This window comes from Pristis pectinata, chromosome 18 (assembly GCF_009764475.1).
Source record: "Pristis pectinata isolate sPriPec2 chromosome 18, sPriPec2.1.pri, whole genome shotgun sequence".
Lineage (NCBI taxonomy): Eukaryota > Metazoa > Chordata > Chondrichthyes > Rhinopristiformes > Pristidae > Pristis > Pristis pectinata.
In genome coordinates, this window is record NC_067422.1 from 6,942,950 (window position 1) to 6,969,104 (window position 26,155).

Below are 26,155 nucleotides of genomic sequence, written 5' to 3' on the forward strand. Positions count from 1 at the left end.
CCATTTTAACATGAACTTTATTGCAAAATATATTCCTATTATTGACATTGAATTTGTCAGTCTTACACTGAGCACACAAAAACATTGCAATTAATTAATTAATCTTAATTACAAATTAGGAATTAAACATTTCTGCACTCAGGTCCCCATCTGTGCCGGTGCCCCGAGCTCAAAAGATGCTGAAAACATGGGCTTAAACCAGCTCCCCTGCCCGGTTAATGTGACCACGCTCCCACATTTCTGCCTGAACTGACCAGCACTGTGAAACAGGACCTTGGGATCCTCAGTTAGAGTGCGGACGGTTCAAGTCCCCGCTCAGAAACGCTGCTGATCCCCCAGCACGGCACTGAGGGAGTGCGGCAGGCTCTGAGGTGCTGTCACTGGGAACAGACGTGAATCTGAGGCCTTCACTCAATGGATTAGAAAAAATACACATTTTTTCCAGAGTGGAAGCTTCCCCAGAGTTCTGGGCACCACACTTTACGACAGCGAGGCCTTTAGAGAGGGTGCAGAGGAGATTTACTAAATAGGTGAGGTTCTTTAGCTCTGAGGTTGTGATTATAGAGTTATACAGCACAGAAACAGGCTTTCCTGCCCACGTTCCTGCAAACCACATTACCTTCCACGCTAATGCCATTTACCAGCCCTTGGTCCATAGATTTCTAGACCTTGGTGATCCAGGTGCTCGTTCAGATACTTCTTGTATCTGCCTCCACCACCCCCTCAAGCCATGCGTTCCAGAGTCCAACCATTCTACTTGGAACTGCGGAGGCTGAGAGGAGATCTAATGTAGGTGTTTAATTCGTGAAGGATCCAGACACAAAGAGACAGTTCCCATTGGAGGAAGGGTCCCTAAGTTGCAGGAGTATCTTTCGTTTTATACACAGTGGTTGGCTTAGTGACAGGAGGCTCCAGGGGATTCAAAGGGAACTGGATGGGTATCCAAAAGGGAAGGAATTTGCAGGGCTTTAAGGAGAGGGCAGGGGAGTGAGAATAACTGGACTGCTCTCACGTAGAGCCAGTACAGACTCGACAGGCAGAATGGCCTCCTTCCGTCCAGTACTGTTCTGTGATTCCAGGTCCTGGCCAACAGCGGAGAGTCAGAGACGTACAGCATAGAAGCAGGCCCTTCGGCCCACCACACCCATACCCACCTCCTCAACACCAGGCGCAGACGTCCCCGGGTTCAGTTCCACACAGGCCACGGAGAGACCGGGGCTCATTCTCCTCAAAGCTCGGGTGGTTCAGAGGTGATCTGATGGAAGTGTTCCAAATTATAAAGGGCTTTAAAAGGGAAAAAATGAAGAGCAGGAGAGAATTTGGAGGTAGGTCGAGCAGCAGAGGCCGAGGAGGGAGAGCAGGAGAATGGTCATTGGACCCAGACCTCGTCAGTGAGTTGTGCGCCGTGACTTGGGAATGGTGCAGGAACTGGCAGACTAAGTAGGTCCGAGGAGGGGATGAACCTACAAAGTGCCTTCCTCAAGCTTGGAAAAGTAAGACACAGCAGGTGCTGAAAATCCAAAATCAAATCAGGAGTGCTGGAAACACTCAGCAGGTCAGGCGGCATCTGTGGAGGGAGGTACAGGTTTAACTATTTCAGTCGATGACCTCTCATCAGATGAAATGTTAACTCCAATTTCTCCCTCTGCCTGACCTGCTCAGTGTTTCCAGCACTCCTCATCTTCCCTTCACAAGCATCATCCCAAGTGCCTCCACAGCCGACGGTGCACTTGCCCAGAGTCGAACGCCTCAGGGCGCAAGGGCCAGCCCCATCCGCTCACGGGATCTCCAGCCCGCTGAGCTTCCCATTCGCACATCGCCGTGGTAACTGTACTTCCAGCCTGCCCCGTCCCATTCAAAACCCAGCGGAGTGGGGAAGAGTTGGCATGGGAGGGATTGCGAACATTGCATGTCCTCTAAGCAAGTGGGTGGGTGGGGAGAGAGGCTGGGGGCCAGGTCTCTCCGGAGAAACATGGAAAGCAGACGTACAGGATGGGGGAATTCCACATTGATAACACAGGAAACCATCGATTAATGGGAAGGAAGAATACAAGACAGGGGACTCTGGCATCAATGAATCTATCAGTGGAAGTTCCGGGCAGGGGTCCAACAGAACACAAAGTGCTCGGATTAGGTAGCTCCTGCCTGCTTTGGACATGTGGCTGTTCAAAGATACAAGCAAACTGCACCCTTTAAGGCACTTTCACACTGAAAATGTCCTTCAACCAACCAAGTAAGCACAACTAGAGTTTTGATCCTGATCTCAAAACACATGCAAGGCACAGACTTCATTGTGTGTCTTTAATTAAAGGGAAGATGCACTCACTGTGGCAAAATATTTTGGTCTTTAATCAGAGGGAAAATGCAGACAATGTGGCAAAATACTTTCTCTGGGGCTTATCCCAGAGTAATCTTTAACGAGGTCCTGAGCACCTGATTCAGGCCTTTGAGCAGCAATTTAATGAGGGCAGATCTGCCTTCACACAGTGTGGGTGGGGCCGAGGGGAAGGGGAGCAGGAACAGCCGAGACAAGGCCAGCCACTGCGTTTCGATTCCCATCTCATGGTCCTGGGCCGGTACGTGGGGGCAAAGACCAGCTCCCGGGAGACGAGAGTCAAGCGTTGGACCTCTCTCAGGCCTTGTATTCACACCGCTCGGTGGAGAAGGAACGGGAACCCCAGGGGGAGGGGGGGTGCGGTTCACAGACTGAGCCCACCCTCGCTGACTGAAGCTGGGGACGTGTGACTTCATCAATTCCCGATGCACAGTCGGATCCCATCAGGCTTGGGAGCCAAGGCCCGAAGGTTGAGGGAGGTTTGACAGCTAACAGAGTTGGGGGAGGGGAAGTGGGGGGAGGGAGGGGTTGGGGGGGGGGTCCCACTGGTGGGGTCACCAACGTCTCAGCCCCAGGCCCAAGACCCTGACAACCTAACCCAGGGGAAGACCACCTTGTCATGTTAACTTTATTGCTGGGAATTGTCAAGCCTGTCCTGGGGCAGAGAGCCAGGGTGGTGGGGGGGGGGGGGGGGGGGGTGGTTGGGGGTCCTGGTCTCAGGCCGGCACCAGGACCCCGAAGTGCGTCCTCAGCTGCTCCAGGAAGACGAAGGTCAGCACGGTGTGGGGCACCAGGCGGATGGCGGCGGGGATAAAGCCCTGGGGAGGGAGGCAAGCCATTAGGGTCGGAGAGGTGAGACTACCCCCTCCTCTTTCCCCTCCCCCACCCAGGAGGCCACGGATCACTGGTGCCCAGGATGGCCCCCGAAAACCCCTCATCCCATCCCAACGTCTGCCCGCCTCCCCTCCTCAAACTCCACCCCTCCCCCCAGGAGTGGCCTACCAGACGCCATGTTTGGCAATCACAGTACCCGCTTCATCCAGGAGTCCTCCCTCCCCCGAACCCCTCTATCTTCCCTGCCCCAATTCCCCGCACATCGCCCAACCCCCCCCCCGATCATTCCAATCCCCCTCATCCCTCCCCATCCAACTCCCTCACATCCCCTTGACCGCTCCCAAACCTTCCCAGCACCGCCATCCTCCCCTCCCCCACCCTCTATATCATTTCAACCACACCCTCCCGATCTACCCTCCCCACGTTCGCCCTCTTCATATCCTGTCCACTGACCCCACTCCTCCACGTTCTCCATTATCCCCCTCCACCCCTCATCACATCCCCTCGCCCCGAGCCACTTCCTCCGCACCAGGACACCTCAAACACAGTCAGACAGGCACCCCGACAGCAACTGTGAGGGACTCCCGTCCCTAACCCCGGTGAGGAGCTGGTCTCCAGCTCACCTTGTAGAAGCCCAGAGGTCCCAGTCGGGAAGTCTCTAGCAGACAGTGCCACACACCCTAGGGGAGAGAGAGAGAGAAAGAGAGCGCAAAGTGACCCAGCTACAACCATCAGCAGACTGACCCACCGCCCCACCAACACGACCCAAAGCAAGCCTGAGGAACAATGTGATTGAAAGCAAATTTGACTGAGGTGACCCAGAGGACCAACAAGGGCAGGGCAGTACATGTTGTCTACATGGACTTTAGCAAGGTTTTTAACAAGGCCCCGCATGGTAGGCTGGTTGGGAAGGTTAAGTCATATGGTATCCAGGGTGAGCTGACCAACTGGATACAAAATTGGAAGGAGTGGAGTGGAAGGGGTGCAAGTAGTAGTGGAGAAAAGTTTTTCCAGATCGGAGGTCAGTGACTAGTGGTGTTCCTCAGGGATCAGTGCTGGGTCCCGTTGTTTGTAATTTACAATAACGATTTGGATCAGAATGTAGGTGATGTGGTAAGCCTGCAAGTGACACCAACATTGGTGGTGTGGTGGACAGTGAAGAACATTGTCTGAGGTTACAAAAGGATCTAGATCAACTGCGAAAGTGGGCAGAGGAATTGGAATTTAACTCCGACAAGTGTGAAGTGATGCATTTTGAGGACACACAGTGAATGACAGGGCCCTGGGGAGCGTTGTAGAACAGAGACACCAAGGGGGACAAACACATAGTTCCCCGAAAGTGGTGACACAGGTAGACGGGGTAGTGGAAAAAGCACAAGACACACTTGCTTTCATTGTATGAGGCATTGACTGCAAGAGCTAAGATGTCACATTACAGCTGTATGAGACATTGGTGAGACCACACCTGGAGCACTGTGCGCAGTTCTGGTCACCGCGCTATAGAAAGGTTGTGATTAAGCCAGAGAGTACAGAAAATATTCACAAGGATGTTGCTGAGACCGGAAAACTTCAGTTATAAGGAGAGACTGGACAGGCTGGGACTGTTTTCTCTGGAGCGAGGGAGGCTGAGGGGTGACCTTATCGAGGTTTATAAAATCATGCGGGCTGCAGATAAGGTGGATGGCCAGTCTCCACCTTCTCACCACCCCCCCCCCCCCCCCCCCCCCCACAAAAGTATGGGAATCTAAAACAAGAGGGCATAGATTTGTGGGGGGGGGGGGGGGGAGATTTAAAGGGGATCTGAGGGACAAGCTTCTCCCCCACACGGGGGCGGAACGAGCTGCCAGAGGAAGTGGGAGCAGTGGATGCAATTACAAAGCTTCAAAGACATTTGCACAGGTCCACAGAGGGACGATGTAGAGGGAAAGGGGCCAAACACAGGCAAATGAGACTAGCTCGTGGTCAGCATGGATGAGTTGGGCCGAAGGGCCTGTTGCCATGCTGTATGACTCTGACACCTCACCTTTCATCTGGGCACCTTGCAGTCTTCTGGACTCAATAACGAATTCTCTAACTTCAAATATCTTGTTCTTCGATACTCCTCTCTCCATGTACAGTCGGACCTGCGGGACACATCCCTGTCTGCCAGAGCCTCGTCCACCACAGGTGACACAGCTACAGTACCTTAGCCCAGCTGCAACACATCTTCACCGTCAGAGAAACTCCCTCTGCTTCCCTTGTTGTCCAAACCGTTTCTCCCTTTCGGGTTTGATGAAGAGCCCCTCGTCTGAAATGTTAACCGTTCCTCTTCCCTCAGATGCCTGACCTATTGTGGTTTCTGACACGTTCCATTTTCTGCAATGTTGGCTCCGTTTTCCTTAACCAACTGCTAGTTAGGCCCCAGGTCCCAGGTCCCACCATCAACAGCTCATTACACAGACCAGGAACGTGGGTAACTGCTGACTCACCATCACAGACACTCCCTCCGTCCCACTGAAAACTGGTTTGTTTTCTCTCTCTCGCAGTTCTGACTGAGGATCCTGGACCTGAAACATTAACTCTGTTTCTCTCTCCACGGATGCTGCCTGACCTGCTGAGTACTTCCAGCATTTTATTTCAGATTTCCAGCATCTGTAGTTATTTTCTTGATTTCCAGCTAACCCAACCCCAGGTCTCCCTACAGGGCACTGCGCAGATTCACAGAGGCATACAGCATGGAAACAGGCCCTTCAGCCCAACTCCTCCATGCTGTCTGAACTAGTTGCCTCATATTCCTCGAACCTTTCCTATCCATGAACCTGTTCACATTTAAAATACGTTTGGATAGATTCATGAACGGATTCATGGATAGGAAAGGTTTGAGGAATATGGGCCAAATGCAGGCAAATATCACCTCTTCTGGCAGCTCGTTCCATACACCCACCACCCTGTGTGTGGAAAAAGTTCCTCTTCAGGTCCCCTTTAAACCTTTCTCCCCTCACCTTAAATCTTACATCCTCTAGCTTTAGACGCCCCCATAAAGACTGGGGCCATCTACCCTGCCTATCCGAGGGAAGTGCAAGAGTTCCCAGGTTCAGCAGCGACCGACAGTCCTTCTGCCACCCCGGCCTTCTGCAGCTGGTGCTCCCGACGTGGTCTCCTCTACACTGCACTGGGTGACCACTGGCAGAACAATCTCTGCTCACCCTGCAGGAACAACCCTGCGCTTCCAGCTGCCTGCCCCAATTCTCCATCCCACTCCCACCTCTGTGCCTTCAGTCTCCTACCCTGTCACAACAAACCCCAACCCAAGCCAGTAGAACAGCACTCCACCTTCTGACAGCTCAGTGCAATCCACAGGCACATCCCTCCCCACCTTCAGTGGTATCTACAGGAGGCGCTACCTCAAGAAGGCAACATCCACCATCAAAGGTTCCCACCATCCGGGCCGTGCCATCTTCTCGCAGCTACCGTCAGGCAGGAGGTACAGAAGCCTGAAGTCCCACACCACCAGGTTCAGGAACAGTTACTTCCCTTCAACCATTTGGTTCTTGAACCAACCGGCGCAGCCCTCGTCACTACAGTTTAGCAACACCGTGACCACTTTGCACTAAAATGGACTTCGTTTTATTTTTGTTCCATTTGTGTTCTTTCTTGTAAAAATTGTTTAACTTACGCTTATGTTTCTCTTGTGAATGCTGCTTATCTGACGCCATGTACCTGTGATGCTGCTGCAAGTAAGTTTTTCACTGCACCTGTGCACACACGGACTTGTGCAGATGACAATAAACTCAACCTTGACCCTGTGAATCAGCTTCTCGATTCCAAGTTCTGAGTTTCCTCTCTCTCTGCTGCTTATTTCATACATTTATCTGCCTCCTCTCACTTCCAATCATCACCACTCCCGACCCACCACTCCCCTGCCCTCTCCCTGCATCACACATCCTCCCCGTTGTGTCCTCCAGATTCCTCCTGCTGCATCCACAGATTCAGGACATTTCACTTCCATTGCTTCCTTGTCCTGATGTACAGTCAGTGACCTGAAACATCATCCCTGCTTCCTCCTCCACAGATGCTGCCTGACCGGCTGACTATTTCCTACATTCTTTGTTTTATTCCAGATTTCCTACATTCCTGGTGTTTGAATAGAATTGTTACAATAGTGGGGGTGGCCATTTGCCCATTGAGACCATGATATCCCTCCGCTGGAACTGCCCACCCCTGGCTCTGGAACACATCCAGCTCCCTCACTGAGTGCTGGCGGGATCTACCCACTCACCTGGTTCCTTCGGGGCTTATGGCAACCCGGCGTTAGTTAACAGATCAGTGACCGGATGCGCAGGAATGGTGACCATGGACTGACCGAGGCCAGCGCCTGTCACAGGAACCAGAACCCCTGTGCCCCACCCAGGGAGCAGGTTCCCGACGCCACGATGGAGACGGAGCCCAGGATTACACCCGGATCCGGTCCTTACCCGGTACTCTCCCTTGGAGTTCATGAGCCTGGTCTTCAGAACGTCCAGCGGCTGGCAGAGGAATGTGGCACAGCCGCCCTGCACCGGAGAAGAAGTTGGAGTTAGAGGGAGCAGGGGACCCACACACACGCCAACACAACACCCCGACACCCACCCCCTCACCCGCAGAGAGGGGCAGAGGAACCCACTGACCCAGCCCAGGACACACACACCTTCCCCCCTCCCCCCACCCCAACACCATCCTCACTGTGCACGGGAGGGCGAGGGGGGCAGTCACACACTGGGAGACAGAGAGGGGGAAGGAGTCAGGGTGGGGTCGCAGGGTGGTGACAGAGCAGAGAGAGTGCCAGAGGTAGAGAGAAAACGAGGGTGCAGAGAGGGGTCTGGGTGTGCACACAGTGTCACACAACACACACCATGAGAGGACACGGATGCACGGGTGTGACCCGGGTACAGGCACAGACAGGCAGACACGGGCGGAGCGGGGTGAGACCCGGGCACAGATGGAGACAGGCAGAGCAGGGTGTGACCCAGGGACTTACCGCGATAAAACTGGAGAGGAAGTGGGTGAAGATGTTGTCGGCCAGGAGACCGGTGCTGAGGACAAGCTGCTTCGCCTGATCGTAACAGGCCAACTGTGGGAGGAAAAGAGTCAATTGTGTCCCAACCCCCGCCCCAGCTAGACAGCAGTCCCCACGACCAGATGTTCCCCCCCCCCCCCGCCACCCCACCACCGTAGTCCCAGCCAGAAGGCTGGTTGCCCACACCCCGCCTGAACCAGACGACCAGCCACAACAGCCCCTCCCCGGCCGCTGGTCTAGACGGCCGAGATCCCAGCCTCTTGCCAGCCCAGACGACCAGCCGGCCAGTGTCTGGACACCGACCATTGCGGAGCCATCACCCTGGGCAGGGGGAGTCCATCTCACGGTTCCCGTGGCAACCCCTCCCAGTGTCAGTGGTCAGGAACGGCGCCCCCCCCCCCCTCCCGACGAGACCACCGTGTAGCCGAGGGAGAACCACAGTTCGAGGAGCCCTCCAACCAGACGCCAGACCAGCAGCACCACCCCGCTGACAATACTCCCAGTGCAGTCTGACCAACACACGGGGGATGGAGAGCCACACGTGGAAGAGGTGGGCTTTGGCCTGAACCCCCGAGGCTTCCTGCCACCTGCACCTACAGGCGAACTGGAGAAGTTCTGCTGTAACACGACTTCCTACAACGTAACTATCATGTTACAGCAGAGGACAGGCTGTAGGTGCCTGATCATGTTATAACCAGTACAGCCCCCGTCTCCTGTCACTGAGAGAACTCCCCCATCTTCCCCCCACCTCCCAACACCCAGTACACCCCCATCACCCCGACCCCCCCCAACACCCGGTACCCCATCTCCCCCCCCCAACACCCAGTACACCCCCATCTCCCCGACGCCCCCCACACCCGGTACACCCCCATCACCCCGACCCCCCCCAACACCCGGTACACCCCCATCACCCCGACCCCCCCCAACACCCGGTACACCCCCATCACCCCGACCCCCCCCCACACCCGGTACACCCCCATCACCCCGACCCCCCCCCCCCCACACCCGGTACACCCCCATCACCCCGACCCCCCCCAACACCTGGTACACCCCCATCTCCCTGACCCCCCCCCCCACAGACACCCGGTACACCCCCATCTCCCTGACCCCCCCCCCCCCACAGACACCCGGTACACCCCAATCTTCCCCCACCCCCCCACGGACACTATACCCCCGTTTTCCACCCCCCCTCCACCCCACACCCGGTACACCACCTACCTGCCCCACCGTGACGAGGGCTCCTCGACTCGATGCCATCGTGGCTCCGGAGAACAACTTCTTCACACCCTCTGTGGGGGGAGAGCGGCTGGTCAGTCACAGGGAGCCCCCACCACCCCCCCCCCCCCACACACTCACCCCCTCCACCACCTGTGGGGGTAGGGCAGCCAGTCAGTCACAGCGCAGATCACAGGGATATCCCGTCCGACCCTCCCCACACACTCCCCCCACCCAAGCTTCAAGCTCAGTCCTGTGGCCCTCTATTACCTCCCCCCCCCCACCCCCCGGCTCTGTCGTGGATGCACCCCCCCAGCCCCAGGGGAGGGGGCTGCAACAATCTGTGGGCTCCACACCAGGCTGCTGACAGCTCATGGAGCACACCTGCCCCCCAGTGGCTTCCAGCCCGACTGCACCCCTCGGTCACGGCCGATGGCACACACCTGCCCCCCAATGGCTTCCAGTCTAACTGCACCCCTCAGCCACACAGGACAGGGGGCTCCCACCTTGAAACTGCTCAGAATCTCAGAACCCCAGCCTCTGAGGCTTTACTCACGATTCCCTGTACCCCAAAACAAAAGCAGAAAAATACTTCAGTCTTGTCCCTGTGGCTACCTAGCGAGACTTGCCCCAACGTGCAAGGAATTGCCAAGGAGTCTCGATGCCTCCTGCAGTTGAATGTCCTGGCAACACTTTGATAGGAATCTCCTGGGGAATGCATGGGAGCAACCCCTAGCTTCCGGTTGGGTGGTGAGAGTGAGGGGGTCCCCTCCCCCCACCCTGATGCCCAACCACATCACCCACTAGACTGGTGCTGTGTGTGGAGACAGAGAGGTGGTCACTCACCTTCATGGAAGACGCGGTAAATCCCATCCAGTGCGTGCTTGTAACTGTCAGGGAGAGAGGGGGAGCGGTGAGCTTGCGCACCCACAGAACCGTGCGTGCACACAGGCCGCGCACACAACCTGCGTCCCAACAGTGCCTCTCCCATTCCTTCCAGGAGGTTACACAGTGTTCAGCACCCAGAGAACTGCTTCCTGAAGCAGGCTCACTGCTGTAATGCAAGCACAGCACGATCCCACAAACAAGAGACCGCAGATGCTGGAATCTGGAGCAACAAACAACCTGCCAGAAGAACTCAGCGGGTTGAGCAGCGTCTGTGGGGGGAGAGGAATTGTCAACATTTCAGGTTGAAACCCTGCATCAGGACTGGGTGGGGGGGTGGGCGTGGTGGTGAGACAAGAGGCCAAGGTGATTGGTGGACAGAGGAGGGGTGTAAGATGATGGACCCTCTCGCCACTGCCCCCCCCCCCCCCCCCCCCTCAGCCCTGATGCCAGGTTTCAACCCAAAACATTGACAATTCCTTCCCCCCCACGGATGCAGCTGGACCCAGAGTTCCTCCAGCAGATTGTTCTCTGCGATCCCACAGACGATGTGGGGATAACGATCTTCCAGCAATATCCCATCGATCTCGGTCTTCATCCATGCAGGGTCCCAGGAACTTTTTCGGAGAGGAGAATAACTGCACAACAAACACCACCCCCCCCCCCCCCCCGAAAAAGGGAGCAGCTCCAAGCACGTGGCCCTCCATCAGCTCGACCCCACTCGTTCTCCCCGTCCCCTCACTCCTTCAACCCCTTCCCCCTCACCCTCCCTCCCCTGATCTCGGAGTGCGTGGCCCTCCACCCCCTCTCTCGATGGGGACCCACGGACAGCCCAGGGATCTGTCCCCCCATAGCAGGGCCGAGCGATCCTGCAGCCTCTGCCCCCACCCAGCCCCGGGGGGGGGGGGGGGGGGGGTGGTGAGCCGGGACCGGGAAACACTCACTTCCTCCTCAGGTCGGCTGGAAGTTTGACGTCATTCTGCATCCTGGAAATGAAACAAAAGGCAGAGAGTTGGTTGCAAGGTCCTAGTGCCCGACAGTGGGGGTGGGGGGAGACCCAGCAGGGGGGACATGCTGACAGAGGGAGCAGGGTCACCAAATCCTTGTCCGGGACGAGTTCGGTTTTGCGAACTGTTAGGGTAACGGTCCCCGGGCAGAGAAGTTTCAGTGAGACTGGAACCACCACCCGCGCCACACAGGGGTGATGCCTACTGTGGTCGAGGAGCGGCGGACTGCCCACTGATCTACATTCTGGGGGTGGGGGGGGGGGGGGGAGGGGAGTGTGGGGGTCAGCTCCTGCCTCCTGCCCGTCTGCGCCAAGCCCCCCGGGGAGCGACAAGCACCAGGGTCTCCGCCACATCCCCCGGGAACAAGGGGAAAGCTCCTTCAGGAAGACTGCAGTTGCCCGGAGGGGGGCCAGGCTGGGAGGTCAGTGCCAGAGGGGCTGGTGAAGGGGCCGCACTGGAGGGGTCGACCCAGTCGCGTCTGTAAAACAATACCGGGACCAGGGGACCCCCTGACTCCGCCCCGCCCCCCCCACTCCCCCCGAGGTGTGCGCGAGACCATGATCGATGCAGCCCAGATGGAGTGAAGGGGACGGAGAAAGGGGTCACAGCCCCACCCTCGGGTCAAGCAGACAACCACGGAGCAGGGGCGGGAACCAAGCCACACATAGTGCCCACTCACCCACTGCCCCATCCCCACCAACCCTCTCCCCCACCCCCCACATGCTGATTCACCGAGGGTGGGGGTCTTGGGGACTCAAACCACCAACCAATCCCCCGGGTCAGTGCTGACTCCCTGCGCCACCCAGTGGCTCTGGGGGGGGAGGGGGTCTCACCGCCGCTGTCCAAGGTGCTGAACTCCAGTCAGCAGCGGTGCTGGGGCGGGGGTGGTGGGGGCTCAGCGGGGAGGAGCGAGGGAGGGAGAGATGGAGCGGGGGGGGAGGAGGGAGCGAGGGGGGAAGGGGTGGAGATAGAGCGAGGGAGCAGGTGGAGGATGAGTGGAGGGAGGGAGGGAGGGGGTGCCGAGGCAGCTCACTGACCTGACGTTCACCATATCAGCCGGTGTGCCGACAAATCCCCCTGTGAATCCTGTGGAAACAGAAGCAGGTGATTAACTGGGGGGGGGGGGGTAAAAGTGTTGCAGTCAGCACAGGGATCCGTGTTCCCCCCCCAACGAGAGGGTGGAGGGGGAGGACCTGGTACTCAGCCCCACGCAAGTGTCAGCCCCCAGGGTACACACACACAGTCACCGAACGTGAGAGAGATGGAACATTGGAAAGGGTGCAGAGAAGATTTATCAGGATGCTGCCTGGTTTAGAGAGTACGCATTATGAGGAGAGACTAAGGGAGCTAGAGCTTTACTCTTTAGAGAGAAGGAGGATGAGAGGAGACATGATAGAGGTGTAGAAAATACTAAGAGGAATAGATAGAGTAGACAGCCAGCGCCTCTTTCCCAGGGCACCAATGCTCAATACAAGAGGGCATGGCTTTAAAGTAATGGGTGGGAAGTTCAAGGGAGATATCAGAGGGAGGTTTTTTACCCAGAGAGTGGTTGGGGCATGGAATGCGCTGCCTGGGGCGGTGGTGGAGGCAGGTACATTGGTCAAATTCAATAGATTGCTGGATAAGCACATGGAGGAATTTAAAATAGAGGGATATGTGGGAGGAAGGGCTTAGATAGTCTTAGGCGAAGTTTAAAGGTGAGTACAACATTGTGAGCTGAAGAGCCTGTATTGCGCTGTACTGTTCTATATTCAATGGGGGGGAGGGAGGGGGAGAGACAGAGTCAGAGACCGCGGGCAAGGACACACACAGGGACGGTGGGGGGGGGAGGGTAAACACAGAAAACGTCGACCTCCAACAAACCTCCAAAGGCTCCCAGGAGAACTTTCTGGTAAAAGGGGAGTGGGTTCGAGCTGCCTCCGGCCAACCGGTCCCTCACCGTCTCGTAAATGGCAAACCGGGTCAGCGAGTAGGTGAGCTGCAGAGAGTCGGGCAGGTGGGGGTGAGAGAAGCACAGTTACCGCAGCACCGGCTCCTCGACGCCTGCCCCTCGCCCCGTGACCGACCGGCCTCGCCCCATGACCCCGACCCTTTCCCCAAGCTCCCCTTTCTCTGAACAAAGCTTCCTGCCAGTCACTACCCTGTGGAATCAAGCCAAGTTTCCTCTCCGACGCCTGGCGCAGAGCGGAGTGGAGTGCACAATGGGATGCTTACTGTGCAATTTAATCTGCTGGACCAACATGGTGTGTGTTTCTGTGAGCACGTCCATGCACATCCATGGGTGTGTAGATGTTTCAATGTGTGCATATGTATAGATTAATCCTGCAACCCCAATCTACAAGGTCACAGCTGGATTACAATCTCAACCCCACATTTCAACCCACACTTACCTTTCACCCTCTCTGCTAATTAAGAATTCACCTACCCCTGCTTTCCAATTTTTTTTTAAATATAAAAAAGTTCTAAATTTTCCCGTGAGAACAAACATCATCTCCACACCCACCCTGCCGAGACCCCTCAGCATCTCGAACGTTTTGATTAAACCCCCTCTCACGCATCTGAGCTCCAGCACACAAACCACCAGGTTCACCTGTCCTCCAGAGACGGAGAATCCGTCACCTTCACCCGCCCCTGCCTGCGTACGACTCCAGGCACACCACGGAGATTTTTAATGATCGTCCACACTGACCAGATTTGGCCACGATGGTTCCAGCAGCTGAATGGCCCATGAAATGCAGAGTCAAAGTTTGGCGATGAGTGCGGTTAGCTGTGTCTGAGGGGTGCAGTTAGGCGAGAATCCACTGGGGGGCAGGTGTGCTCCACCAGCTGTGGCTGAGGGGTGCAGTTAGGCGAGAATCCACTGGGGGGCAGGTGTGCTCCACCAGCTGTGGCTGAGGGGTGCAGTTTGGCTGGAATCCACTGGGGGGCAGGTGTGCTCCACCAGCTGTGGCTGAGGGGTGCAGTTTGGCTGGAATCCACTGGGGGGCAGGTGTGCTCCACCAGCTGTGGCTGAGGGGTGCAGTTTGGCTGGAATCCACTGGGGGGCAGGTGTGCTCCACCAGCTGTGGCTGAAGGGTGCAGTTAGGCGAGAATCCACTTGGGGGCAGGTGTGCTCCACCGGCAGTCAGCAGTACTGACTGGTGGTGTCACTCCTGCCCTGTTCCCCGTGCTCCCTTTATACTCTGCCCTCCTCCACTGCTTTACCAGCCTCTGAGCAGCCCAGAGGCTAAATTCTGGCTGGGCCCCAAGTGAGAAAGCTGTCTGTGGCTCTGAGCCCAGGTCTGTGAATGCTTCTCATTCACCAAGTTCAAACTCAGCTGTTTTGTTACAATCTCCTGGGCGACAGCTCACTAACATGCAGAACAACACCCGCATAAGTTCCCACTTCCCAGTTTGCACAGTCCTCAGTTCCCCGAAAACAATCTCCTTTACCCATCCTCGGTCCCCGGTGTGCCAGCTGTTACATCCTCACAGCTGGGTGCTGAATCATTGCAGATTCCACCAGCGTTTCAGAAATCGCCGCCGGATGCGGTCCAGTTAACCCCTTCCCTGCCTGAGCTGCCACTCTCTCCTGGAGTTCAGAAGGATGGGGGGGGGGGGGGGGGGTGGATCTCACTGAGACCTACTGAATACTGAAAGACCTGGAGAGAGTGGACGTGGAGAGGGCTTTCCCCTCAGTGGGAGAGTCTGGGATCTGAGGGCACAGCCTCAGAATAAAGGGACGTCCCTTTAGAACTGAGTTGAGGAGGAATTTCTTCAGCCAGAGGGTGGTGAATCGGTGGAATTCGTTGCCGCAGACGGCTGTGGAGGCCAAGTCATTGGGTGCGTTTAAGGCAGAGATTGATAGGTTCTTGATTGGTGAGGGGGTTAAGGGTTACAGGAAGAAGGCTGGAGAATGGGGTTGAAAAAAAAAATCAGCCATGATTGAATGGTGGAGCAAATCGATGGGCCAAATGGCCCAATTCTGATCCTATGTCTTACGGTAACCCACAGTCATCACTGGCTGATTTTTGTTGGCCTGTTTCTACTGTGTTGAGCTGTCAAACATCTCGACAAACTTCCCTATTAGTCAACCAGCTCATTAAACTCATTTCCCCATCACCACTGTGGTCTTCATCAATACTACCCCTCACACACGATGGGCTGAATGGTCTCATCCTATCAAGGCTTCTCTTCCTCTCTGTAATACACAGCACCATATGGCAGTGACAGGCAGCCTGTTCTCATCCCACACTCACACACTGAGCCACAACCCCTGGCTTAGCCAGCTGTCAAATCTCTCAGAAACCATGAATGTTTCTGAATGTCACTGACACTCCAGATTAAAAATTACAATCAGACATGTTTTGAAAATAATTATTTATAAACTTAAAATAGTTAAAACACTTGTTTAAGTCAATAAATTCAACAACATGTAAAAATTGGCTACAAGTTTCCCAGGTTTCCCACAGCTCCAATCGAATTCACAGAGCGAGCTCCCCAGATCCGATTGGGACGCCAATTTCCCGAGGACAGGAAGTTGCCACTGTCCTGCTGGACTCCCGTAGGAATCCAAAATTGGAGGAGATTTGGACAAAAACCCGTCTGGAAGCTCAGGAACTTCTTGGCAAAGGTCGGATTGGATGGGGCGGAGTGGAGGGAGAGACTGAAGACTGACAGCTCCAGGTAGGGACATCAACGTTCCCCGGGATAGTCGAAGACAGTCGGTCTTTTCCCCAGGGTGGAAAATGTCAAGTGGCAGGGGTCACGGGTTTAAGGTGAGAGGGGGAAAGTTTAAAGGAGATTTAGGAGGCAGGTTTTTACACACAGAGAGCGGTGGGTGCTTGGAACGCACTGCCAGGGAGGTGATGGAGGCAGATCCAACAGCAACATGCAGATCCGACAGCCCATGGAACAGGCAGGGACGAGGGGGGATATGGACCACGTGCAGGCAAATGGGATTAGTTTGAACTGGCTTCATGGTCAGCACAGACATTGTGGGCCGAAGGGCCTGTTCCTGTGCTAGGTTGTGTGTGCCCTGTGCAGGAAACAATTGGAATATGAAGGGGGAAACACAGAACTAGAAGCAGGAGGCCATTCATTCCATCACATCTGCTTCACTGTTCACTCAAGAGGGTAGCTGATCCTTTCTGCACAGCTACAACCCGCAGACCCCGCCCTGCGCAGACGAGCCCTGCGCAGCCCATCGTCCCCTCCCTCCGATTCACTCCGCACAGCTCCTGAGGCGCTGAGTGTAGCTGGGATCAGGATCCGCATTCTGGGATCTCCCCTCCCCATTGCATGCAGTTGGGGGTAGGGTCTTTACCTGTCGACACAGCGAGGCGCTCAGGCCATTGTAGAGGGCCAGGATCCCGTCGTTCCGGATAACGTGCAGAGCCATTCCCGTCATCCTCATCCTCACCTCCTGCTGGGTCTGAAGGTGAACCTGTCGACAAACACAAGCAGTTGTCACTCACCCACACAACACAGGACCGGGGGGGAGGGGGGGACTTCCGACAGCCGGTCACGTGACTCAGAAAACACCCCCACTACCGGGGAAGGAACCCAAATCGGACAAAGCATTGATGTCAGAAAAACAAACAGCTGGAGGAACTGAGTGGGTCAGTAGGAGAGAGGTCGGGGTTTCAGGTCGAGACCTGCGTCAGGACTGAGTGTAGGCCAGAGATAAAACACTGGCATTCAGGACTGGCTCCCAGACCGGTTAGCCAAAGCACTGAGAGAGCAAGAAAGACACAGAGACAAGACAAACAATGGCCCTTCTCTGAATCCAGTTGTAAAGAGATGTCCCAGTTTGCCCCAGGGTTTCCCCCAGAGCTAAGCCAAGCCCAGACCAAGATGGGTAGCCCGGTGCAGGAAGCCAGGATCCAAGGGGAACGCGGCGAGGTTGCAGGAACCAGGAACGAGTTCCCCAGAACACAGAAGGCAGCGATTTGATTAAGGAGTTTTGGGAATTTGAAAGGGTTTGAGAGGGTTGGTCCAGAGGAAGCTTCCCACTGGTTGGGGGGGGGGGGGGGGGGGGGGGTGGCGTTCAGTACAGGAGAAGGCCACACACCAGTGAGAACCACTGCTTCACAGCTCCAGTGACCCGGGTTCAATCCCAACCTCCGGCGCGGCCTGTGTGGAGTTTGCACGTTCTCCCTGTGACCGCATGGGTTTCCCCCGGTTTCCTCCCACACCCCAACGACGTGAGGGGTCAGTGGGTTAATGGGCCGCTGTAAATTGCCCCCCCAGTGTGCGGCTGGGTTTCCCAGCCTGGGGGGAGTTGATGGGAATGGGGGAAGAATGAAATGATATACAAGTAAATGGGCTGATCATGGTCAGCACCGTCTCGATGGGCCGAAGGGCCTGTTTCCATGCTAGTACGTCTCCATGACTCAACCAATGAAAAGGCCGCATGGTGCAATGCCAAACTGACTCAGCACGGAATGGTGCGGTCACCTGACCGGGACAAGACACTTGCTGATTACAACAGGTCGCCACAAACAGCCGCTAACCCACTGACTGTCTGCTGATCTGCTGATCTGCTGCTCTGCACTTACACCACTTTTCCACACGGCTGCAACACCAGCTTGAAGCACAAGTCAGGAGTTCCTGGAAGCTTGCCCACTCAGCTGGTCTGGAACGGCGCAGACTGGATTTAAAGTGGCATCTCAAACGCCGCTTTCATTAAAGTGCCGACTTGTTCGTTTGCTCGGGCGGGGAGCACTGCGGGAGCCTTTCCTGCCGCTGGCTCCACCCAGGGTCTTGCACAACAACTTCCAGCCGAGGTCCCAGCCACAAGGCACCAGCACGGCAGGTGGGGCAGGCTCAAAGGCAGGGGAGGTGAAAAGGTTCAGGGTGGGGATTCCAGAGCTCACTGTCCCCGTAGCTAATGGCAGAAGGGGTTGAACTGGGGCACAGGGTTGAAGAGAGCTGGAGGGGGCCACAGAACGGTGTGGTATTTCCCCCAGTGTTTAAGCGGGTCACCAGGCAGAGGGTGAGGGGTGGACAAACCTCACCCTATCTCTAGCTCCCGCAGAGTGGAACGAGGGAGTGAGATGGAATGGACACGTCCAGAAGTAACACCAGCAGCGTCCAGAGTCACAATCTGCCAGCACAATGGACAGCCCAGCAAAACCAACCTCAGTACCGCTAAGCTTAACAGGGAGGGACTGTCAACAACCCATCAAAGGCTGACCGTGGTGATAGGTGTTGGAAAGAAACATTGATAGGATAAGATTTCTTTATTAGTCACATGTACCTCGAAAGGCACAGTGAAATGCATCTTACGCACAGAGTGTTCTGGGGGTAGCCCGCAAGTGTCGCCACGCTTCCGGTGCCAACATAGCATGCCCACAACTTCCTAACCTGTATATCTTTGGAATGTGGGAGGAAACCGGAGCACCCGGAGGAAACCCACGCAGACACGGGGAGAACGTACAAACTCTTTACAGACAACGGCGGAACTGAACCCGGGTCACTGGTGCTGTAATAGCATTACGATAACCGCTACACTACTGTGCCTACCCATGAAGGACTGTGCACGGACCCAGTCTCCACAGACCCATGGTCCCAGAGGGAGTGCAGTCCAGCACCCAGGGTGCTCAGTTAGAGCATAATGAGGAATATTGCTGGCACTGGGGATGGGCAATAAATGCTGGCACTGGGGATGGACAATAAATGCTGGCACTGGGGATGGGCAACAAATGCTGGCACTGCTAATAACATCCACATCCCATGAACAAGTGAAACAAAAACCAAGGGTTGTAGAAGTATGGAACTTTTCACCCACAAAAGCCAATAATGCTTAGAAGAGAATCCTGGAAATACATCTGGGCTACTGTGAACAACACTCCTTCCTCACAGAGAGTGATTCAGTCACCAACCTGAACGCTGACAGTGTTTCATTCCACAGAGGCTGCCTGACCTGCTGGGTACTTCCAGCTGTCCCGGTTTTTGTTTCAGGTTTCCAATGCCTGCAGCATTTTACTTTTCTCGAACTATGAGACAACTGGACAAATCACAAGGCCTCGGGCTCAGGAGTCTGTCAAACCTGTTCAAAACCTCCACATCTTTTTTGAATGTCTCTGGCAGCCACAAAATATTCCAAAAATATTTTAAAATGCATCTTGAAAATGATTACAATTTTTAAAGAACTAAAACACTTAAAGAATATTGCATCCTGATGACGTGATAGCCCTACCACGGTTTAACGTCACATCTGACAGACCAGCGCTCTGCACTGCACAGAGCGCCAGCTTATAATGTGGAGCTCACGTATCTGGAGGCAGTCTCGAACCCACAACCTTGACTCCGAGGCAGGTGGGCTGCCCACAGTATCTGAGCTCAGGACACCTCAGCATCCGTTCCATGTCTGACTTCACACACACACACCCCTTTCACACACACACAGCGGCAGATTGGACCGGTTAACAAGTTGCGCCTTCAGGAAAGTGACTTAAAGTCATGAAGACTTTAGACAGTATGGCCAGAGAGAACTTGCTCTCGATGGCAGTGGGGTCTTGAGGCAAGGAATCAGAATCAGTCTTATTATCACTGACTTAACAGTTTGTTGCTTTGCAACAGCAGTGGTGCAAAGGTATAAAATGACAGTTTTGGGCTCCTTATTTAAGAAAGGATGTGCTGATGTTGGAGAGGCTTCAGAGAAGATTCACTGGAATGATTCCAGGAATGAGAGGGTTAACATATGAGGAACTTTTGACGGCTCTTGGGCTGTACTCCTTGGAGTTCAGAAGAATGAGGGGGGACCTCATAGAAACATTTCGAATGTTAAAAGGCCTGGACAGAGTAGATGTGGCGAAGTTGTTTCCCGTGGCAGGGGAGTCTAGTACAAGAGAGCACAACTTCAGGATTGAAGGGCGCCCATTCAGAACAGAGACGCAGAGAAATTTCTTTAGCCAGGGAGTGGTGAATCTGTGGAATTTGTTGCCATGGGCGGCTGTGGAGGCAAAGTATATTTAAGGCAGAGATTGATAGGTATCTGAGCAGCCAGGGCTTCAAAGGATATTGTGAGAAGGCGGGGGGGGGGGGGGGAGTGGGGCTAAATGGGAGAATGGATCAGCGCATGATAGAAGCACGGAGCAGACACGATGGGCCAAATGGCCGACTTCTGCTCCTTTGTCTTAAGGACTATAAATTACAAAAAGAAGGAACAACGAGGTAGTGTTCATGGGTTCATGAACTGTTCAGAAATCTGATGGCGGAGGGGAAGAAGCTGTTCCTGAAACACTGTGGGTCTTCAGGCTCCTGTATCTCCTCCCTGATGGTGGCGCTGTAAAGTGTTACGCTAACCCCTACACTACCGTGCCTGCCACAAAGTACAAAAGAAAAGCAATAACAGAATGCAGAATAAAGTGTTACAGCTACAGAGAAAGTGCAGTGAAGACAGACAATAAGGTACAAGGTCATAACGAGGTAGACTGTGAGGTCAAGAATATTCATACAAGAGGTCCATTCAATTGTCTCACAACAATGCAATAGAAGTCAGAAGTAAAAGAATCTTTACACAGTGACTGGTTAGGTCTCCCGGGGTACTGGTGGAGGCAGGTTCAGTGTTCAAAAGGGAGCTGGATAAGCTATTGAGGGGAAAGTATTTGCAGAACTGAGGAAGCGAGATTAGCAGGATCACTCGCTAATGAAGTGAAGCCTCAAAGGGTTGAACAGCTCCTTCCTGAGCCCTGACCATGTTGTGATTCCAAGTCGTGATTCCAAGTCAAAGCAGATGGTGAAATAGGCACCAATAGTTATGGGCATTTTATTGGGTCACTGGTCCTTGGTGATTAATGTCGAACTGCAGGAGGAGAAAGGTCACCTGTGAGACTTTGTCCCTCTGAACTGCACACAGGAGCTCGAATCAAGAGACGCAGTTTACTCAAACACCACTTGGACAACAATTAACCAAGCTGCAAGTAAACATTCACACCCACCTTGGCCGATGTTCCCCAATGACCAATGATCCAAATGCATTAGTGCCCCACCCCTAAACACAGGTCCAAGTCCACAGGTAACACAGACCCAGAGACCTGAGTTCGATCCCAACCTCCGGACCTGTGTGCGTGGAGTTTGCACGTTCTCCCTGTCACATGGGTTTCCCCTGGGTGCTCCAGTTTCCTCCCACATCCCAAAGACGTGCGGATTGGGAGGTTAAATGGTTACTGTAAATTGCCTGGCGTGTGAAGGGGAGGGGTAGAATCTGGCGGGGGGGGGGGGGAAGAATTGATGGGAATGTGGGGAGAATAAAATGAGATTAGTGTAAATGGATGGTTGATGGTTGGCATGGTCTCAGTGGGCCATAGGGCCTGTTTCCATGCTATCTCTCAGATTCTATAACCTTAATTTCTGAGGTTGCCCACCAGTTATTTGGGCCTTTAAAAAGTTACTCCTGATTTGCAGACAAGTCAAACAAAGTTGAGAACAATTCAATTTACTTTTATGAACTGTGGTACTTTGCAGACTTCAATGCAGGAGTTCACAGACCCCGGGAGTAGCAGCAAGTGAGAGCAGGGACCCTGGGACCGGACGAGAGGGAGCGGCCACGGAGGAAGCGAGAGGTGCCCGGAGCGGGAGCACTCGTGGTGGGTCGGCTGAACCAGCACGTCGCAGGAGAGGCCGGATCATGTGGGGTTTGCAACCGTGGAACTGGAGCAGGGCACAATCATGTCTACAGCACAGCAAGACTGACCCAGGGGTTCCAGAGGGGCAGCACCATCAAACAAACTGAGGATAAGCAGAACGACAAGGAGGGGGGTGGGGGGGGGGGGGCAGCAACAGGCCATTTGGCCCATCAAGTCTGTGCTGACCATCAGCTGCCCAGTTACACCAATCCCATTTTACCCTCGCAACATTCCCAGCAACTCTCCCCAGATTCCACCCCCCCACCTACACACTAGGGGCAATTTACAGCGGCCAATTAACCTGCCGACCCGCATGTCTCTGGGACGTGGAAGGAAACCGGACCACCCGGGGGAGACCCACGCAGTCACTGGGAGAGCGTGCAAACTCCACACAGACAGGTCCGGAGGTCAGGATTGAACCTGGGCCATTGGAGCTGTGAGGCAGTGGCTCTACCAGCTGTGCCACTGTGTTGCCCCCTACTGCAGAGGGATTTTAGGGCAACGTCATCCAACCCACGATACCAACCCGACGCCAGTCAGACCTGGGGGGAGAGTTGGGACCAATCTCTCCCACCAAGCCTTGGTCTCACCTCGAGGGCGGCTCTTCAGCTCCTGACGGAACAGCCAGAACCTCCGGAGTGGGACTGGATCCCAGCCCCTCAGTCAGGGGCAGTGAGGGCTCGGCCCCCGCAGCCCCTCTGGGGCAGCTGACCTCGGGACCCTGGGGCCCTCTGAGTGAAGAGGTTTTGCCGAACCAAGGTTAAGAATAGCGCCCTGCCACCACCCTAGACATTCATTCCCTCCACCTCAGTGGCTACAGTGTGCACTATCCACAAAATGCGCCCCGCTAACTGCCCCAGGCTACTCTAATAGCATCTCCCGAACCCACCACCCCTGCCAACACAGGGGTGGCAGGGAACACCACCACGTCCATGTCACACAACCTCTGAATGGGGAATTACATCATCACTGGGGTCCAAATCCAAGAACCCCCTTCCCCAACAGCCCCAGGGGGCGCCTTCACCAGCAGTTCACAGCGGCAGCAGCTCACCGCCACTGTCCCCAGGGCACCGCGTCCTCTACACCTCCCGCTGCCTCGGGAAAGCGGCCAACGTAATCAAAGATTCCCCCCACCCCAGTCATTCTCCCTTGGGGCAGAAGATATAAAAGCTTGAAAACATGTGTCACCAGGCTCAAGGACAGCTTTTATGCAGCTGGTACAAGATAAAAGAGAACCTTGATCCCTCAATCTACCTCGTCGTGGCCCTTGCACCTTATTGTCTACGGGCACTGAAGTCCCTCTGTATCTGTGACTGTAACACCATACCCTGCATTCTGCTACTGCTTTTCCTTTGTACTACCTCGATGTATTTATGTCTGGAATGATCTGTATAGATGCAAGCGAGACAAGGTTTTTCACTATATCGCGGTACATGCGACATTAATAAACCAATTACCACTTACGGATCGGCCTTGCCTGCAGCATTGTAGTCAAGTATCGATTTGTACAGAGGCCATGAGAGACCACTCCATGATCCTGAGATACAGCTCCCCACACAGGTCATAGAGAAACATTGGTCACGGAAACAGGCCCTTCGGTCCAACTCATCCATGCTGACCAAGATGCCCACCCAAGATAGTCCCATATTCCCTCTAAACCTTGGAGACACAGGAAACTGCAGATGTTGGAATCTGGAGCAACACACAAGATGCTGGAGGATCTCAGCGGGTCGGGCAGCATCCGTGGAGGGAAATGGAGAGTCAACATTTCGGGACAAAATAAAACGCTACATGGACTGTCCCATTTCCCTCCACAGATGCTGCCCGACCCGCTGAGTTCCTCCAGCAGTTGTCCCTGTACACCTCTCCTATTCTCGGTCGGTACAGCCCGGCTCTCGCTATCAATCAGCCCCAGGAGACGGAGGAAAGAGCAGTGTTGTACAAGGTACGCCAAGCCCTCGGGTCACTTGGCAGAGTGCAGCCTGTGCAAATGGCCTTCAGCACCGACTCTCCCTGCAGAAGGGCAGCCGAGATGCACCGACCAGAACCCACCAGGTGGGGTTAAATGAAGCGGGCCGGAGACTCGCTCCACAATCAGAAATAGAGGAAGGTCAACCCCCATTTAAACAGAATGCAGTTGATGGGATGGGTTTGGCAGCCCTAATGCTCAAAGGAGCTCAGCTGATAACACAAAGTAAAATGAGAGAGGACCCCTCGTGATCAGAGGCCCTGCCCTGCGGCTTCATTGCAGAATTCTACATTTGAAGGAATGACTGCAGGTTCCCGAAATCGGAGCGACCTGGCAGGAGATTATCCCCTCCCCTTCCCTTCCTCCAGCCAGTCTCTCCCGCTCACGGTGCACCCCACTCGGCTGCCCCCACCTTGAGCAGGTCCAGAGGATGAGTGCAGCAGGCCGCCCCGCACGACGCCAACCCTCCAAAATACCACCGGGAGATCCGCTTCTCCGGCATCGCCGCCGCCGGAGCTCTTTAAACAGTGGCCTCGCAATGATGTCCTTCCAATGCAACGTCTCTCGCTGCCCCTGCACTACCAGCCCGAGAGAGCCCGCTTCCTGGGTTTGAGTTTTGCAATCCGCGGGACTGGAAGCATTGATAAAACTCCTGCTGGAAGAGAGAAATCTGCATCCAGTGCAATGCGTCTCTCACTCTCTCTTCCTCCTTCCAGCCCCCGGCCGATCAGTTGCATCAGGTCCCAGCCGCGGAGCGACTCGAACCCAGCCCGACTAGAACCCAGCCCGGACAGCTGGTGAGATGATGGGCAGCTGCTTCTTCCAATAGCGGCCAGACTCCTGCCGGCCCACCAATGAGCTTTGGAGCAGAGGCGGGGCTTGCCGCTGAGTGACAGCCCATTGTACTTACTTTATGACACGTGCTGTGTGCTAGAGGAAGTTGAGTTGGTCGCCGGCTCCTCAGTGCAGGGGTCTGCGGCTGCTGCATTGAACGTTTGCATCCTTACCCCATGCTCCTGCCCCTGTAGCCATCTACAACCCTAGACACCAAAGGAGCAAAACTGCAGTTGCTCGAATCTGATATAAAACAAAACACATTGGAGACACAGCAGACTGCAGACACCGGAATCTGGAGCAACACACAATCTGCTGCAGGAACTCAGCGGGTCGAGCAGCGTCTGTGGGACAGAAGGAATTGTCAACATTTTGGGTAAAAACTTGCAGGGTCGACAATTCCTTTCCCCACAGATACTGCCGGACTGCTGAGTTCTTCCAGCAGATTGTTTATTGTTGTTTAAAAAAAACTTAAGGTATGCTTAGCGGGTCAGGCAGCAGCAGCAGTGCAGAGAGTTAATGTCTCAGGTTGTAATTTACTTCCAACAGTCTGGGCCCGAAGCTCTGGAATTCCCTCCCTGCGCCTCTCTCTCTCCTTATTTAACACTCCTTAAAACTCACAGAGTCATTCAGAAAGTGATACAGCACGGGAACAGGCCCTTGGGCCCACCAAGCCTGTGCTGGCCACCAAGCACCCATTTTTACACTAATCCTACCCTAATCCGTTTCATTTCCACCCCTCATTCCCATCAATTTCCCCCAGGTTCTAACACTTCTCTACACACCAGGGGCAATTTACAGTGACCAATTAACCCTCCAACCTACGCATTTTTGGGATGTGGGAGAAAATTGGAGCACCCGGAGGAAACCCACACAGTCACAGGGAGAACGTGCAAACTCCACACAGACAGCACCCAAGGTTAGGATTCTTTTACCTTTCCTTAAATGCGTTATGCACTCTGGGACATTTTTGCTACAGCTGTAAATGTTCTTCTAAATGAGGCCCTTTGGTAAATTGGTTTATTATTGTCACATGTACCGAAGTACAGTGAAAAACTTTGTTTTGCATGCCATCCATACAGATCATTTCATCACATCAGTGCATCAAGGTAGTACAAGGGAAAAGCAATAACAGAATGCAGAATAAAGTGTTACAGTTACAGAGAAAGTGTAGTGCAGGCAGAAAATAAGGTGTAAGGTCATAATGAGGCAGATTGTGAGGTCAAGAGTCCATTTTATCGTACTAGGGAACCATTCGATAGTCTTATAACAGTGGGATAGAAGCTGTCCTTGAGCTTGGTGGTACGTGCTTTCAGGCTTTTGTATCTTCTGCCTGATGGGAGAGGGGAGGAGAGAAAATGTCCGGGGTGGGTGGGGGTCGTTGATTATGTCAGCTGCTTTGAAGAATGAGAGGTGATCTTATTCAAA

General features: G+C 54.5%; 1 protein-coding gene across 2 annotated transcripts; it reads right to left on the reverse strand.

The window, feature by feature from the left end:
• Nucleotides 1–24,687, reverse strand: LOC127579840 (mitochondrial dicarboxylate carrier-like). 2 transcript variants are annotated; one of them, XM_052032820.1, is made up of 11 exons: nucleotides 24,306–24,687; nucleotides 16,617–16,736; nucleotides 13,175–13,289; nucleotides 12,349–12,397; nucleotides 11,249–11,290; nucleotides 10,266–10,309; nucleotides 9,423–9,493; nucleotides 8,166–8,258; nucleotides 7,624–7,701; nucleotides 3,793–3,849; nucleotides 1–3,153 (listed from the first exon to the last, which is right to left on the reverse strand). In XM_052032820.1, the coding sequence occupies exons 1-11, from the start codon at nucleotides 24,393–24,395 to the stop codon at nucleotides 3,052–3,054; spliced, it is 861 nt and encodes a 286-aa protein (XP_051888780.1). In that variant the 5' UTR covers nucleotides 24,396–24,687; the 3' UTR covers nucleotides 1–3,051. The 2 variants fall into 2 exon arrangements, with proteins under 2 accessions (XP_051888780.1, XP_051888781.1); XM_052032821.1 differs by lacking the exon at nucleotides 24,306–24,687 and adding an exon at nucleotides 23,389–23,450.
• Nucleotides 24,688–26,155: the final 1,468 nt, after the last annotated feature.